This window comes from Mercenaria mercenaria, chromosome 15 (assembly GCF_021730395.1).
Source record: "Mercenaria mercenaria strain notata chromosome 15, MADL_Memer_1, whole genome shotgun sequence".
Lineage (NCBI taxonomy): Eukaryota > Metazoa > Mollusca > Bivalvia > Venerida > Veneridae > Mercenaria > Mercenaria mercenaria.
Window position 1 is genome coordinate 5059703 of NC_069375.1, and position 16175 is coordinate 5075877.

General features: G+C 33.8%; 1 protein-coding gene across 5 annotated transcripts in view; it reads left to right on the plus strand.

The window, feature by feature from the left end:
• The window catches only part of LOC123541913 (neuronal calcium sensor 1-like), a 58479-nt gene that overhangs the window by 17286 nt on the left and 25018 nt on the right, over positions 1-16175 (plus strand). For 4 of the 5 annotated variants that reach the window (XM_045327632.2, XM_053524425.1, XM_045327700.2 and 1 more), the window contains exon 2: positions 5061-5132. In XM_045327632.2, coding sequence (XP_045183567.1) covers positions 5069-5132 — 64 coding nt within the window. In that variant the 5' untranslated portion in view covers positions 5061-5068. Of the gene's footprint in view, positions 1-3405; positions 3549-5060; positions 5133-16175 lie in introns of those variants that run through there. The other variant, XM_045327778.2, reaches the window with a different exon arrangement.

Below are 16175 nucleotides of genomic sequence, written 5' to 3' on the forward strand. Positions count from 1 at the left end.
TATTTTTTACGACTATATACTATATATCAAATGTATTAGAAGCATGGAATGTTGAAATGGTCGTTGTTTTCTGCTAGAATCGCTTAGTTCTAATTACTTTTGCATTAATGTGTAATCACAGAACTAATAATATTATAGATTGCAAACAGAACTGATCAGTTTGATGCCAGAGCTTGTTTTACCAGAAGTTGTGTTTTGATTAGTAATAATATTGATTACATATTCTAACAATGATAGAAGGAAAGCTAAATATACACTCAATGAAACTTACCGATGTGTTGTGAAATACTTATTTAGCACTTAAAACTCCTGGTTTAGGGTTAGATTTTGATTAATATTTTTGTAAGAACTTTACATTATATATAACTTATAGTGGACAAATATCATTATGGCGAAATGCTTAATCACATAAATGTATGGTTCATAAGGCACATAATGCAAAAATGAAAGTCTCAAAATAACACAAGAATAGTTTAAATCAGGACTTACGCTTGATACACCGATCAATCAGATTTCTTTTCATAATTTGATTTTAATGTATTCTTCATTGCATAATGAAAACAAAGTGGCTTTGCGTGATCTAGGGTCATATGTTTAAAATATGACTTGCAAATCGGGATATTCCAAGATATTTGACAGGATAATAATTGAACTGTCTAAATTCCAGAGAAGAGAAATAAAATGGGTTCAAAAGCTTTAACTAATAATACAGGTACTGTAAAATCATTTAATTTCGTGGGCATGAAATTTCGTGGTTTTGGTCAAAACAGCAATTCCGTGGGGATATGAATTCGTGGATTTCAACTTTTGAACATCAAATGAATGGGAATTTTACTTGTTCGTTGGGATTAAATTTCAGGGATTGACTCAACCACGAAATCCACGAAAATTAATTCCCCACGATTTTAATGATTTCACAAAAACTGATTTTCATGGCATAAATATGTAAACAAATACATCTGTTTTCACAAACTTGGTAAGTCTGTATCTATGATTAAACGTATGTATGATTTATACAGTTAACCAGTGGAAATTCCAGTGTTGTCCTCAGTTCAACTTTAAATCATGCACTTGTACTTTAACAACACATTCAACTAACAAAGAAAACTGATAAAAAGTGAGACATATAATTTTCTTTTCCTGATTTTTATTTCTAATCTAATAGACATAAACACAATTAGTTTTCAATTTAAAGCGAAATGAAATTTTCAGTTTCTTTCACAAATATTTCCCATAGGAAATTCCGGTGTCTGATTCTTACAACTGAAATAATGAACAAGTTCTTTGAATGGCTTCCTCAAAGCAGCCATCCAATGAATGCTTTAGAAGGTAGAGGGAAAAGTTTTGGAAAGAAAAGGTGATTATTGTAGATGCATGTATAAACACTTCATTGGACACGTCGTGTTTTACATTATACATGTTAAACTATGCGTGTATGTCTATAAAATACGATATACTCTCTCTGTATAAATTATGATCGAATTGTGTATTTCATCTAAGACAATGAAGACAGCAAATGCGTGTTTTATTTAATTTAATCACAACGGAAAAGTTATACTTCCCGTGCAATGTATTACTGATTCAGAGTGTTTAATCTAATCTAACCACGTTTCTTCCTACATATTGTTCGGATTCTAATAAATTATGTATTTGATGTAATACATTTGATTGATGACGTAGTACTATTCACTGAAATAGCACTAAAATGATTGACTCGTACAGCTCTCAAGTTGTTTTTACTACTCTGTAGGGAAATTTTCTCAACTTCATGGATATGTATTGCTGAATGCACAATGCAGGTCATTTCAAGACATTTTGCAGCAATATTAACTTTAACAAATCATTGCTCTATCAAATTTGTAATGGCACGCTAGGTCATACACCGCCACAATTAGGGATTCTTTAAAATGTGTCTGACTGAAACTGATTTTCACATGACACTTCTGAAACAACAGCAGTGCCTTGGTTAGTGCTGCAGCCGTTGGCAGACTGGCAGTGTTATACAGAATACGGAAAATGCGTAGTAGTTGTTTTGTATAGTGTTCCAAATTAAACTTACTACAACTAAGGCAGCATTCCGTGAACCAGACATTGTGTTTAAAATAGCTTAGCGCTTCATTTATTGTCTTCCATCATCATTGAGAGAGATTTATGGTAAAAGAAGAAACGCTACAAAAAGAATCTTACATGTATGATATCAGGATGAAACTTTGTTCAATGAGCTACAGTAGCTTTATTACGTTTGATGTATAACGCTGCACATGTGTAACAGCGAAGCTGGATAGAACATGACTTGAACACAGTCAGAAAATGGTTAAATGGCTTATATTCTTACCCCTTCCCCGAACTTTTTCTGTATTTTGCATATAATTAAAATATACTTGTTGATGTATTTTTGAAGCAACCCGTCTACAATATTTTTTTCCGTTACAGCTTCTTTTCTTTGTGGACCTTCTTTGCAATGCATGGCTCTATGGCTGTTTGGGGTGCATTGTGCTTCCGGGAAATCTACCCTTACCTGTAATTTTTTATATTCTTGAACATCATTACTATTATATTAATATACCACAATTTCTGAAAATTTAGTTTAGCATTTCGTGCCTGTTTGTTAGTCAGGTAATTTTAAAATTAAATACATTGCTGGGATAACTATATTTATACCACCGTGTGACTTTAGAATTTGATGAGGGTTAAAACTGACATGTGATTTGCACCATAGACAATGTAAACACCTGCGGATTGATGTGTTTGTCAGTGACCATTCTAAAGTGGTGCACCACACTGTTCTTTTGTGTGTTACTTTTGTATGTTTTACTTTGTATACTAACTGATCTAACCATACATTTCCGCATCCAACATGTATATACCTTTTTTCGTCTAACTTGATGTTTTTCCTTGATATGATTTTAAAAAAAATCTTTCTTTCTATTAAAGGGTCTGTGTTAAGCAAACATTTTAGTTGAAAACATTTTCCTCAAACTGCAGATTGAAAGACGTATGATATTATTAGATTATTTGTTACTATATAATCCAATGCATACATCAAAGGCATTAGTGTGAAGCGCATACGGAAATCTAAGGATAAAGACTCTATTCTGACTACAGTATTTGATAATTCTGCTGCAAGAAAAATTGGAAAACGTTTTGCTTTTTCTTTGAGTTAGAAAGAAATCACCATGTCAATGATTTAGAACTCAGTGTTCCACACAGAAACATGTTAGATCGTAACAAAAACAGGGAAGATACTGACATTATTCATAAAAATGTGTGTAACACATTTCCAGGTTTACATAGATCATAATAACAAATGAGAATTTTCTAGCATAATGGCGGATATGCATTTGACAAGATACATTTGTTGTTTGCATTAAAGCCAATTTACCTCTGTTATCGTCCTGGAAACTCTGCATCTGAACTAATCAGCCGTAGTTACCACAATATAAATGGTTTTCCAGTGAAACATGCTGTTAACCGATTCATTTTCTCTGTGAAAGTTATATAGCAGCCCTCTGGATTCTTTGATAGGATTCCTAGTGACTTAGAAACCCGTGAGTTATTTATAGCTATCATTTTTTTTTCGCATTATCTTTTTCCTTTCATTTTTAGATTATTTTTGAAAGGTTTCATTTTCTAAAAATGCCTCCGCTAATCATGTGGCATTTGGTACGGAAAAAGACTGAGGTTTAATTTAAAATTGTGTCAAATAGGATTAACGTGTTTTGGGATTAACCAACAATGGACACAATATTTTATTTAATTGTGTCGTTACTTGCAGAATAATAATAGTATATATGAAATTTTAATCGTTCAGTAAACCCGTTCTGGAGTATCTACAGCATAACAAGTCATTTAACGATTTCAGTCAGAAGCAATAATCCCTTTAATGGAATTTGAATTAAAAAGATGCTAGGGATATTCAAATGTTCGTTTTAGTTTAATGTAGGAACGTTTCTCAGAAAAAAAAAAACATTACAAAGGTAAGAATCAATTGATTTTGTATGACATTTTACAAGGAGGTTGTTTTTATTTGTAATTTCTCATGGTAAATATATTTCTAGATCGGTTTGTCATACAGAAACAATACTGCGTGATCTAAAGATAAGATTATCTAAACTGCATGCATTATATAATTATATGTATATTGAGGATGAATGTGCTTCACATAGGCCTTTTTAGTCCTGAAGACAACGGTTTTTCTATGGAAGAATGATTCAAAATAGCTGCCAGCTGATTTTACACTTTTTGAGAGCCCTGATTCATTTTGCAACCACTGTGTGTTCTTGTATTACTTTTCATTTCGCCATATATATTGAATACTCACTGCTACTTAAGATGTATTATAGGCATTAGAGAAATTATACGTGAATAACGCTTAAATAAAGTGCTTATTACATTTGTACGTATATCCGGAAACTAGTCCAGTGCGGACACTTATCGAAATAAAATTGGCCTACCAGTGCTTATAGTATTTTATTGTAATATTCTGTCGCAAAATAAATCGGTTTTAGTCACTATTTATCAAAATACGGTGATAAGAAAATATATAACCATGGTTTTCTTGTGCTTTTGATGAAAGTAATATTCTTCCAACATTCTTCTAGATTTCATTATATTATGTAACAACCATTGTATTACTAGTAAGCAAGTTAAGATTATAAAATATCGTATAAATTGTTGTCTATCGACGTGCTGTCACACTGTTTACATCAAGTAAGACAGGTGAATGGCCTCTACTCAATAAAATCTATATAATTGTCATTTGGAAGCATAGTTAGCAGCCGAGTCAAATAATAGCAGACTAGTTTCCAAGTCTATTCATGAGAGGTGATAAAATATGCAACATCTATCACGACCCAGCGGAATGCTACTACAGTAGAGCTGAATGCATTCCGTAATTCCAAACCTCGTGTAATGCTGCATACCAACAAAATAACGTTTTTCATAGTTTTGTTTTAAATAATCACAACATAGTAGTATGGTATTTAAACAAAATACAATAAAAGTATTCGTAAATATCAATCAAAAAGTCCAACAGCCTGATATTTTCTATTTTGTTTCAGAACCGAAGATGGGCAAGCGGAACAGCAAACTTAAACCTGATGATATAGAAGATCTTAAAAATTCCACATACTGTGAGTACAATTATATATTCACAGGCGTAAAGAATAGACTTAAGGACTAGCGCATTTAGTACCTTGGCATAATATCAGTCTATTACTTCAGCATAACGTCAATCAACAAGAAAAATACAAGACAAATATACGTTCCTAAAATATTAGCATGTTTTACATTAATATTGCATGGCTTAATCCCAAGTTACAACCAGTTCGAGTTCACACCAGTGTAAAATCTCTGTCATGTAGTATAATATATCATGTCAGTAATTCACAAGTCCTCGTCAATCTTACCGAAATTATTCGGAAACTCGTAAAAATGCGTAGTCGTAGTACGTCGAAACATGATGTAGGCAGTGACATGTTACACGAAACTTTCGTTCACACAGTCCAACGTAAGAAGTAATAAGTAAATTATTATCTATTTCTGTCTAAATGTCAGTTACAATTTATTAAATAATCTGGAAAAAAGTAATGGGTAAGAGCATTTAGGTAACACTTCAGCGTGTGATCAATTAGCCCGGGGAGAAGTTGGCATGTCAATTCCTAACATGTTCGATATGCAGTTCCGCATCAGAAAGGTAACAGGAAATATTTTTTCGCTGAAATGAAAGTACTCTTGAAATAATTCTTAGGAAACGAAAACTCAAAATCATGTATTACTAAAACATACAAACGTTCAAGTGCATTTCTTGAAACTGGCATTTCCTGGAATAAGAAATCGATTTTTAGCTTGACTCTTGTTAATTCGACTTAGCCACCCGACTTATTTTGAAAACTTCGGCTGTGACACGCGAATGTAATTAATTAATTCGACAGTGCCATGTTAACAAATTCGACTCTTTCACTTGACTGTTAGAAAATTTGCCTATGTAACTCGACTTTTGCTTACGAATCAGACTGAACCACTTGTCTTTTGTTACCTTGTTAATAAATTTGATAGTAACTAGTAATTATCTTACTTTTTAGAAGACAATTGCGAATACACATTCAACACGTCTTCAAAAGTAGCACTTGATACTTCGCACATAATATAATTGATAGAACTTGTCACATACATTTTAAACAGAATTAAATAGTATTATCGTAAAATATTTTCATTTAAAAAAAACCAGTGCTGTTTTAAAAGTCAAATTTAATCGAGTAAATTGACTCAAAGTGAATGTGTGTTACAAAACTATGGTCAGGTACCTGACACAATCTACATTTTATATCCTCTTTTGAAGAAGTGTGGTTATATATATTTTGTTCATTGTCGGTCTGTCGGTTGGTAGTCCATTCGCTTTCCGATAAATAACTAGAGATTGTTGAACGTCATAGGGTGATTGCCGTTAGTAAGTACATGACATCTATCATTTTTGGGATAAGTAGGTCAAAGTTCAAGATAACAATGACATTGGGAAGAAAACGGATTCTTCTCATTACCTAAAGAACGCTTTTGCCTACAGTAGTCAACATCATAGAATGATTTCCTGTCGTCAGTAGATGAACCCTTATGTTTTTGGAGTATCTATGTCAAAGGGCAAGGACCTCTGAAAATGGATTTTGTTCAATCATTAAAGAACACTTCAGCGTACAGTTGTCATACTTCATAAGATGACTACCTCTTTTCAGTAAAAGATCCTATAGTTTTGGGGTCAGTAAGTAAAAGGACAAGGTTACATTCATCTTGAGAATTAAGTAAACATAAGTTTAGAACACTTATCCCTTCTGCTTTACTTCATCATGGGCGCAAGTGTGTTTTACAACTTTTGTTATCTTCGTGATGACAGACGAACGACATATTTCTTTTTAGGTTATTATCTTTCTCAGAACTGAAAGTCATGGGTTTTATATGCGATAATATTAATGTATAACATTTTTCAAAACTGAATTAAGTAATATCTTACCATTTGAGTTGAACTGTTTGTAACGCTTTAAACAAGGTTTCTGTTTCCATAGGTTTCTATGTTTCCAGTTCCATGCTTCCAAAAGAACATTTTACAGATTTTATTGACTATCACAACAGCAATATTTAAGGGCCGTATGGCGGCTGTAAAAAGTCTTCCCGTACTTGGATTCAGTGTTGTACTTGGATTCAGTGTTGATCCTTTGGGATCATGGAGTCCATTCAATATATGTGTAGGAGAGTTCTAGCCAGTGCTAGAGGGCGTGAGAAGTGTTGCACATTTCATTACCTCTCATGAATATACTCAGTCAAACCGAGTCTGCTTTATTTCTGCTTGGTCGCATTCAATGCTTCCAAAGGATCTTTTTACAGATATAATTCAGAATGATTATTGCTGAAAAATAACACACCCGTATTAAAAGTGTCACTTCAAAAATTGTGGTCATTGATAAGCGTATGAATTTTCGAGAGCCTGAAAGGTTTGGATAATATTGCACAGAGTTTAATAATGGTGGATTTTATTAATTTACTATCAAATATTATAATAATATCATTTCAAATCTAAGAACTCGCATCAGCAGGTGTATCAACGAGCGCATTATTATGTTGTGTATTAAATCGGTGAACTATAAAGTAGTAAATAATAAAATCTGTAAGAAGATCCTTTGGAAGCACAGAATGCAACCAAGTAAAATAATAGCAGACTCGGTTTGTTTGAGTCTGTTCATTGTATACCGGTATCTAATTGGTGAAATTATTTTATTGTCGGATAGTCAACTTTGTACTTTCTATTGCTTCCGCCTTCCCATTCAAAACAGTTGAAACGTCATTGGTATAGGCACTTGTCTTTGCCATCTCCCTAATTTACTGTTTACAAAAGCGCTTTTCGAAGTTCGTCCTTGGGATAATAATGATAACAGTAACATGTAAGTGATGTTTAAACATCTTTATCGACTTTGCGTGATTGGAACTCTGTGAGTGTTTCCCGTTCTGTTATAAAGTGGCATTATGTGACTTTGATGAAATTTCGAACAGTATTTATCAACACATTCAGATAAAAGTATGCTTCACAAAATTGTGCATTCAGTCATCCTTTGATAAAGAAAAATACCAAATGGTGCATTAGAGGATTTATTGAGTGTACAGATAAGTTTTAATATGAAGGCGTTAAACAATGGAATGGAATAATATTTGGAAAACAATATTGCACTCAATGTCGTTTTGGTCGAGCTCTTAAATCGGTAATCGTTATTTTTGTTGTAATGTTTAACGTCATATCGGCACATTTTAGGTCATATGGCAACTGTCCAGCTTCACCCAATCGAGGAAGACCCCCAGATGACCCCTCGAGCATTATTTCAGTTATGAGCGGGAACCTGGGTAAACCACAAACATTCCCTAAGTGAGCTGGACGGCTTCTTTACTTGAATGAATTCTACACCACCAGCGAGGTTTCGAACCCACAGAGGTGATGGCAAATACTTTAAAGCCAATCACCTTAACCACTCGTCCATACAAGGCCTTCACCAATCGTCATATAAAATATTTAATGAGAAATGTCTGGGATTGTCCGGATATCACTTATCAAATTTTAGTGTACCCTAGAGGTCACATTTAACTATATCCAGTGATTCACTTAACCTGTTCCTGTTTAAAAGATTGCAACTACCAGATATGCAAGGTCAATTATGTTTTCCTCTTTGTTAGAGATGTTAGATACCCAAACAAGTGTTAAGTCAATACTATCAATTAACGCATGGTTAGGTTAGTTTTATCGCACAGCCATTAATTGCTTTCACAATAATTTCTTATTGAAGCAGTACGTTTCCTATCAAAAGATAACATACCCACTTGAAAAGTTCATGTAATAGGATCGTTTAATCGATTGTTCTGTATTATCAGTGATATATACACAAGAGACGTACACCAAAATTATGTAGATACTCTTTTGGATTAACAGAATACTGAAGTTTAAAACTTTAGACACTGCCTTTTCTCATTGTAAATACAAATAACTTTGTACTCGGCTTATAGTCTTTATCTTTTGGATAAACAACACATACTAAAAGAAGTCAATCCTTGATTGCAAAATAACTTGCTTAATTTAATAAGCGTGCACTGATGCACGTATGCCGTTTGATTTAAACATTAAAAGTGCCAGTCAGTAATTGCTGTATTATAATTGTTCAGTGCTTGTGAAGCACGTATTTTCGTAAATTGTTTATCAGTTGACACACGGTATTAAATTCTGCTGGTCTTTGTCATATTGCCTGTTTGGACTATTCATAATGAGGTTTTTCTTGCTACTTCATCTGCAAAGGCATTCCAAACAAGTTGAAATAGGTCTTAAGGCTTGATTAAATAGAAAGTATTTTGTATGTGTTACATTTCACATCTTATATCACCAATTGTATGTTGGCGGGGATAACATTTATTTACACCGTCCTGTGATATGACCATAGTTAATGTTAAGAGTGAGATAGAGAGCGCACTATAAATTGGTTTAAGCTACCCAATGGTGTTTTTCCCACACCGTGCCAAGGTGGTGTCCACTATGTTCCTCTATTTGTTCGTTATATCTTCGTTTTCCATATCTTATTTGCCCATATTGTTATCATGTATATATCTATCCGTACAGTGGTTTGTGGCTGCGGTTTGAAAAGGCAATGTTATGGAAATTTGCTTTTCCTGTTAGATATTTATCCAATCAAATCAATGGCGCAAGCGGGAGCATGTCAGTTTTATTTCAGGCAATAGAAAACACGCACCATTATCATATGCTTAAGATTTTGGCGAATTATAGTGTATATTCCAAATATTTCGCATTAAAATATTGACGATACTAATCTTGTAACTAGTAATAGTTATTGATTTTTGAAAATGAAACATATTTTTCTGAAGTAAGCACTCCTTAAGTGGGTCATTCACTTCGAAATATGCCAAAGTTGTAACGACAACGAAGGGAAGCAGTCGTTCTTAAAGTTTCACATCTTAAAAATACATTTCGAAAATTAATATCCATTAGGCAACTAAGCAAGCATTTGTGACGCTGAACGCTACCAAAAGGTGATCCTATTGTTTCATGCCATATTGTACCCAACGTACCATGACTAAGGGGAATAATTGTGAAATAGACAACATACAATCAGTGGTCAAAAGAGAAAGTAAACTAAATTGGCTCTTTTTCTAACAGCTTATCAGACGCAAAATAGCCTATATTTATTTAAAGCTCTGCCATCGATATTAAACATGCACACATTTCACATGGTTTATGTTGACAGTCGTCATGAGGCCCTGCTAAAAAGTTAATTCCATCAAAATTAAAAATGCATGAGTTTCATATAAGAAATTTTACAACCTGTGACACACGATACTGCTTGTGTTACTGTAAGCTGAAGGTACCTGCATGCTCTCAGTGTTTTCCTAAATAATAATATGTACATTCGGCAGTAAAAAATGCCAAAAGACGTTAGAACTGGTTTGACATATTTGTAACCACGTATTTGGAATATTGTTATGTACATATTTCACCGTTTCAAAACATTTCAGATAGCTAACTTTACTAAATTTGAAGAATTGTTCTTGACTGTTAAAAGGTACTTCACTGTTAAACTATAAATAGGATAACACACACAAACTGTTACAAGTAAAACAATTTTAAAATAAAAAAGAAAAATGGAAACTCTGCAGGTTTATTGTTGCAGGCCACGTTAGCATGTAACTTAAGAAATCCACACCAATTTACACCTTACATGTACATAAATCACTTTTTTAGGTAACTTTAAAACATTTTTAAGCATTAAACATTTAAATGCAGCAATTCCAATAAACCAATTATCATCTGCTTTGATGGCATTCATGAGTTTATGATTCTCCATCACTGAAAATTTTTGTCAATTTTAGTATCTTGTCTAGTCTTGGATTTTGAATTAACTTTAAGAAAAAAATCAATATAGGTCATTTCCAAGTGTAGAAAGCAGTATTATTCTGTTTGGTTATTTCCTGTGGAAACTTTTGATACAGATCTATAATCGGTGAAATCCAACAATCAATGAACAGAACAGTCAATACAGGAGTTGTTCATTTTTATCAGATACGGTATTAAAGATGGTCTTTTTTGTACTTCCCCAAATTTCTTCTTTTAGGGCAGGGGGTGGGGCCGCATTTAGATTTGACCTTGTCCGTACATCTGTCCGTCTGTTTGTTTGTTTGTTTTGGGTTTAACGCCGTTTTTCAACAGTATTTCAGTCATGTAACGGTGGGCAGTTAACCTAACCAGTGTTCCTGGATTCTGTACCAGTACAAACCTGTTCTCCGCAAGTAACTGCCAACTTCCCCACATGAATCAGAGGTGGAGGACTAATGATTTCAGACTCAATGTCGTTTATCAAATAGTCACGGAGAACATACGCCCCGCCCGAGGATCGAACTCACGACCCCGCAATCCGTAGACCAACGCTCTACCTACTGAGCTTAGCGGACGGGTCCAAGCCGAATTTGTGTTGTACATAATTCAAAATGTATTCGACATTGAATACTCAAAGAATTGTTATTAAGCATGTGAATTTGTGCACCTGGTGTTTAAGTTGCGATTTCACACAGTCAAACACGAGTTAAGGCTTTTGACTTAGTCAAAAATATGCAAAAAGTGATAGGCGTGGGACACCAGTGTCTTATGGACACACATCTAGTTTAATATTGAAACTTTCTGATTTCATAAAATGAAGAAATAAGTATCAATTGTTAGTCCATTGGTGCACTAATTTAACATTGAAAACAAAAGCAGTTTTTAGTAATTATCTCTACATTACCATGACTACAGTAATATTGCACGTTGTCTGTTGATATGCAGACGAATTAAGTGAGACATATAGGATCGACTCGCCTGTCTGTTTTGTGATTAGTTATATCAAGCCTGCCTCCGTAGTGGCATTGACATTCCTGGCAGCAATCTCAAAATCTACCTTCATAGCAACATTGACATTTCTTACGGCAATCTCAAAGCCTACCTTCATAGTAACAAAGACATTTCTGGCAGTAATCTAAAATGCTACGATCAAAGTGACATTGACATTCCAGGCAGAAATCTCATAGCCTATGTTCATTGTGACATTGAAATTTCTGGCAGCAGCCTTAAAAGCTAAATTCATTGTAACATTAACATTCTTGGCAGCTCATCTACTTGCTTTTCTCGAATATTCCAGACGTCTGAACACCTTCTTGATTCATTCAAAATAAGCAGTCATGTTACTCGTTCTAATTCTATCACCGGGTTATTAAGAAAGTTCGCCTGATATAAATGAAAAGTTGTCGGCAAGCACATTTACAGTATATCTTGAGAACATCTAAGCATATCAACACATAGGAAACAAATGACCTTGCATTATTGGAACAGATTCCACAAGATGGATGTGAGGGACTCATTTTCAAATAAAACGCGAAATACAATTGTCATACAGCAGTATGAAATTAATTAGCATTTATCTAACACATTTATGAGGTTTCAGTTAGTATATGAATTAAACAATCTGACTTAGTACTAAACGAAGATCTGAGAACGACCCATTCACATTCGTCTTCTATATATTTTTGATTTCCAGTATTGCTATTTTTAATTTCACAAATCTATTTTTATTTGAACCAATCAGACGACTTATTCGAATGTCAGAGTAAGAAAAATGAGCAGTCATTCCAGGGCCAGAACCAGGGACCCCTCGCTTACAGAGCAAGTGGCCTACCGACTGAGCTAACCGGCTATCTGACACATTACGACATAAGAATTGTAAATATCAAAAATCACGGCTAAATGTAGACTTGCAAAATGTCGTATGTTCAGCTCTGATTGGCTAACGAAAGGGTCGTCAGAACGAGGCTATAAATAGGTCGTTCTCAGATCCTATGTGTAGCGTAACAGGAGATGTACTGTATCAGATTGATGAATTAAATAAAATTAAACTATAATGTAGTTATGTGAAGAAACCAACACACTAAAAACACATATAAATGATTTAAAAGTGTTTCAATTTGAATATGGCTATAGAAATATTGGATGATAAAAATTCTGAGTGTTAAAATAATATATCTTTCCACTCCCCAAAGTTGGCTTTAGTCGTAAATGTATTGCTCTTTCAACTCTACTGTTTTGCAAAGAGTAGGTGAGAGTAAGAAATGTGCCAATGAATAGGTAATTAAGTAAATAATTCAATTAGCTTTATCATTTATTGTCAAAATTACTTTTTAGAAAAAACGCTTTGGCAAAAAGGCGCAGATGGTCGCTACATTGCTTTATGATGTGACAATTTAAGAGCATTTAATTAATTATGTAGGATTTCGATTTGGGGCTTCTAAGTTCTTGGAGCGCGGCTTTTCCTAAGACATCATAGCAAACATTTGACAGTTCGAAATTATATGATTTGTTTCAACATTTATGCTGTTCATTCATGCATAGAACGTCTAAACCAAATAAATACGAAGAATCCAGACAGCATGGGCATTTCTCGTAGACTATTAGCTATATGGCTTATTGTCAAATGATAAATGAGGCCTAAATAACATTTTACATTAAAGTCCTATCAGATTGTCTGCTTGAATTCTGTGTCGGTTATAGGGAACATAACCAATGGTTGAGATATATTGTACGCAAAACTGGTCATAGAAATTAGAATACCGTGATTGAAATGTGTGAAGCTTTTTATGTCAATCCAGAAACAATCAGAAACGCTAACACTGTTTAAATAAGTGATCGATAAACTCATATAAAATTGTTTGTGTAATGTATTGCAAAATATTTGGAGATAAGTAAACATTATGAATATGAGGGACAGTTACAATACGATAATTTCCCAATCTGAAAAAATCGAAGATGTACAAAAACAACAACAACAAAAAAAAAAAAAAAAAAAAAAAAAAAAAAAGAACAGAAACTTTGTTTTCACTTCTTTGCATTCTGTAGTAGTTTAATGTTAATCAAATAATTTCATGAACCGAATCTGCTATTATTCCGTTTGGTTGTATTCTATGTTTTTAAAGGATCTCTTAACAGATTTTATTGACTATTACAACAGCAATCTTTAAGTGCCGTGTTGTGGCTGTAAAATGTCTCCCCGTACTTGGATTCAGTGATGTTATATTTTCTGGTGCCTTGGGATCATGGAGTCCATTTAGCAGATGTGTAATAGAGTTCCGCTTAAGCCGATGCTAGGGGGCGTTTCATTACCTTTTATGAACCGAGTCTGCTATTATTCTGCTTGGTTGCATTTAATGCATCCAAGGGATCTTTTTACATACGTTTTTTTTGGTATTTGTCCCAGGGTGGATATATAATATGCCGAGGGTTATAGGACCAATACTACTCCAAGATGACAAAATAATAAAACTTCATTACCGTTTCATTTGCTCTTAAATCTTTCGTAAAGACTAATGACTGGTAGTTAGTTCTTAAATCAGCTATATTGATGACGTAGTACCAGTAGTGCCAGCAGTAGCAGAGGTTGAAGCACCAACTGCAGCAAAACTGTAGTGAATGAGGTCATGATGGTATTATAACTGGCTGCAATTGTAGTGTTTGAAAATATTAAAGCAACACCAACTTCAGTCAAGAAAAAATAACAGTAGCAACAGGTGTTTTGTATATCTTATATACATGTAGTATATATTGTTGCAGATCTATGGATGAATCCCCATCACAACTGAACAATTGACTGAATTCCCACGTAGTCTCAAGGATAATTATAAATTACGTATTCTAAGATGATAGTTTGATGCTGTTTTCACCGTTAATCGGATCGAGTCGCAAATGCAACATGGCCGAAGGTAAAATGACAGTATATTGAAAAAATATGCATAGTTTTGTTTAATTGAAATTGCAGATTTGCAGACATTATTACCAAGGATTACAAATTAGCTTATTTGAAAGTGAATTTGAAAGGGTTGTCATGCTTTTTGTTTCCATTGCTTGTGCTAGAGATTCACCTGGCGGAGATTAGTTTTATTTACACTGTCCCGTGACTTTGGAACATGGTGGGGTTAGAGTGAGGTTTAAGTTCCCCAGTCGTGTTTTTGCCACGGACAGCCCCACTGTGTTCCTTTATTTGTTCGTTTTGTCCTCGTGTGTTTGCTTTGTATTTGAGTATTTTAGTTGACAGTGTGTACATCTGCGTGCTGTGAATTTCGTTTCGGGGAGGCTGCGTTTTTGGAACATTGCATTCCCTATCTGATATCTATCCTTGTATTTTGTTGTTTTAAAGCTTCTCGCACGTACATTGGTAAAGTTTTTCAACATGTTCGTTTCCAGCATATTTCGCAAGAATACATAAAAAACTTGTGAAGTGAATGAAAATAAGTTTAAGTTATTTTTTTAAAAAGCAGGAAGAACATTGATTTATTTTTCACGTATTTCAAACGCGTTGAAACGGTTTACAACCTTCGGCACAATATGTTTTGGATATTTATTATGCAAAATCAAATAAGTATGCACCACTGGTCATTTTCACAGTTCGTACGTTTTACGGAATTTTGAAAGATAAAATATGTGAACGAGGCGCTATAATATGATAGCTTAAAGAGCAACGTCCTGTTATATACTTCATGTGTGGTTACAGTATAACTAGCAACCGTCACCCGGTCTGCGCAATTGTAATAACTTAACTAAATGTCTGTGATACAAACTGTACTAATTCCTTTACAACCATTTACATATGATCATATGATAAAATATATTGCTCGTAAATTTCTAGAAGTAACAAAAATGATTATTTAGTAACATTGTATATGTTGTTATAAAAACATCATGGACATGGATATGAAAGATTGCATTATTAACCGCTTCAAGGCTATTTTTACATAATTTCAAACACTATTTCAAAATGTTTAACCAAAAAGAACCACATACACAAGTTGCACAAGTGTAAATTCAGTGTTTAAAGTTTTCAGTTTTACCTTAGCATGGCGAAGAAATGCGGTACGAGTAAAATTGTTTAAGGCGTTTTGTTTGAAGTTCTGAAGAAAACTAAAGTTTGACGCCATACGATCAACCATGGGTTCTCAAACAGATAAACTTTTCATGTACTATATCGGATAAATATTTACCAGAAGCAAATGTTGTACACTTTGTATTCTACAAACTTATGTTTCAGTTTGCAGACTAGAGAAAAAATGCACACGCTAAAGACATT